The 1,493-nt window shown below is 50.4% G+C and overlaps 1 protein-coding gene across 7 annotated transcripts in view; it reads left to right on the plus strand.

Annotated features, from left to right (window-relative positions):
- LOC107271579 (phosphatase and actin regulator 2) overlaps nucleotides 1-1,493 on the plus strand; it is a 113,676-nt gene that overhangs the window by 47,148 nt on the left and 65,035 nt on the right. For 5 of the 7 annotated variants that reach the window (XM_025088814.1, XM_025088815.1, XM_025088812.1 and 2 more), the window contains exon 3: nucleotides 349-402. The exons of the other annotated variants lie outside the window; for them this stretch is intronic. In XM_025088814.1, coding sequence (XP_024944582.1) covers nucleotides 349-402 — 54 coding nt within the window. The remainder of the gene's footprint in view (nucleotides 1-348; nucleotides 403-1,493) is intronic. 7 annotated transcript variants of the gene reach the window in all.

A 1,493-nucleotide genomic window follows, 5' to 3' on the forward strand; every position in this document is an offset into this window, starting at 1 on the left:
AGAGTCTTTCAAGATGGCGAGGCAATGCACGTATCACGTGTTTACTACGTATAAGATATGCAAATATAAAGTGGGCATTGTATAAGGCGAGAGCAGCGAACCTTGGCCTGCTACTTAAACCTAAAGGTACATGCACACAGGACCGTTACGGTATATATACTCGTTATCCGAATACACCTTTGATAGCCGCTTTAATAATTTTAATCTCGTTCGCTCGTCGCTTCGTATTTTTGACTCCGTCAACATGCTCCCGTCTCTTGACTCTCGCTTTGACATTTGTACACGTGAATAAGAGCAAGGGCTGTCAAGGGACGATGCTGATCGATCCACTTTGACTTTCTGTTGCAGGTACGTTGATGCCCAGCGCCCTGAGGACTGGCTCCCTCGGGTCGTCGACTTCCGGTGAGGCTCGCCAGAGCACCTAGTAGAGACTTAGGCACTCGGGAGACTCGGAGGCCGTAGGGAGGGAACCCGCCGGCGGGTTCGAAGGATCTGAGGGTCGCGGTGGTCGGCTGGGCTCGAGGGGGGAGAAGCAGCTTCGTAGGGCCGAAGTGGAGGGGAAACTTAAGATAAGGGAATACTTCCTTCGCCTGATCAATGGGAAATAGTCTACTGATATGTTTTCCATTTTCCTGGTGACGATGGATAAATGCGCGCTTTTTATTTCGTACTTTCATTCTTGATATCTCTCTTGCTTCTTGGAAGTACGTGTATATGAAACCTTCGAGTTCTCTCTGTGCATACTTACGGCTCGGAGACGAGAATTCAATTGTTTTTCAGAAAAGCACTGCGAAAAGATTCCCAGAAGATTTGCCATAATGCCGCTGGAATTTATTTCTCATTCCGATCGCGCGCGACTGTCAAGTCGAGTCGCCAACGTGAAAACGGAGTCGCTCGGACGCACCTATCGAGGGAACGGGAAGACCGAGAAGTATCAGGGGTAGGAGAAGGGAGGGGAGGGATCGGAGAGGAGGGAGGAGAACCGGAAGTCGAAAGTTGAAAAGACAGTTTTTAGCTTTTTCTCCCCGATAACTCGTCTCCTTTGGCAAAGATCCAGCCGTTGACATTCCAATACAATAAAACGTCGAGTCCCTTGAATAAAATAGCAGCGGCCCCTTCACTCGTTTCCCAGGAGCATCCCTTGAAAAATATATAAAAATTTCTCATTGACATTCGACCTCGAGTTCCACAGGGAGCAGCCCTGCCTTTTATCGAGACTTAATTTCCACTGGCCGGGAGCACGAGGGCCCCGTCCGACCCGTTCGGCCAGCGCGTAACAATAATCGCGCTTTGCGAACCCTTCATTGGGAATTGCCTTACATAGAAACGAACGGCATCGCGTTTCCCCGATATACTTGGAAACGCGGCAGAAGGTCTCCTGGCAGCAGCGCTGAGTTTAGAACGTGCGACGTCGACGTCGGACTCTTTGTCGCCGGCGTTGGCGTGCTTCTGACGTACCGTGAGATGGAAGTACACGTGCCGTGTGGTCCACC

The sequence above is a fragment of the Cephus cinctus genome, unplaced genomic scaffold (genome assembly GCF_000341935.2).
Source record: "Cephus cinctus unplaced genomic scaffold, Ccin1 Ccin1_scaffold0997, whole genome shotgun sequence".
NCBI lineage: Eukaryota > Metazoa > Arthropoda > Insecta > Hymenoptera > Cephidae > Cephus > Cephus cinctus.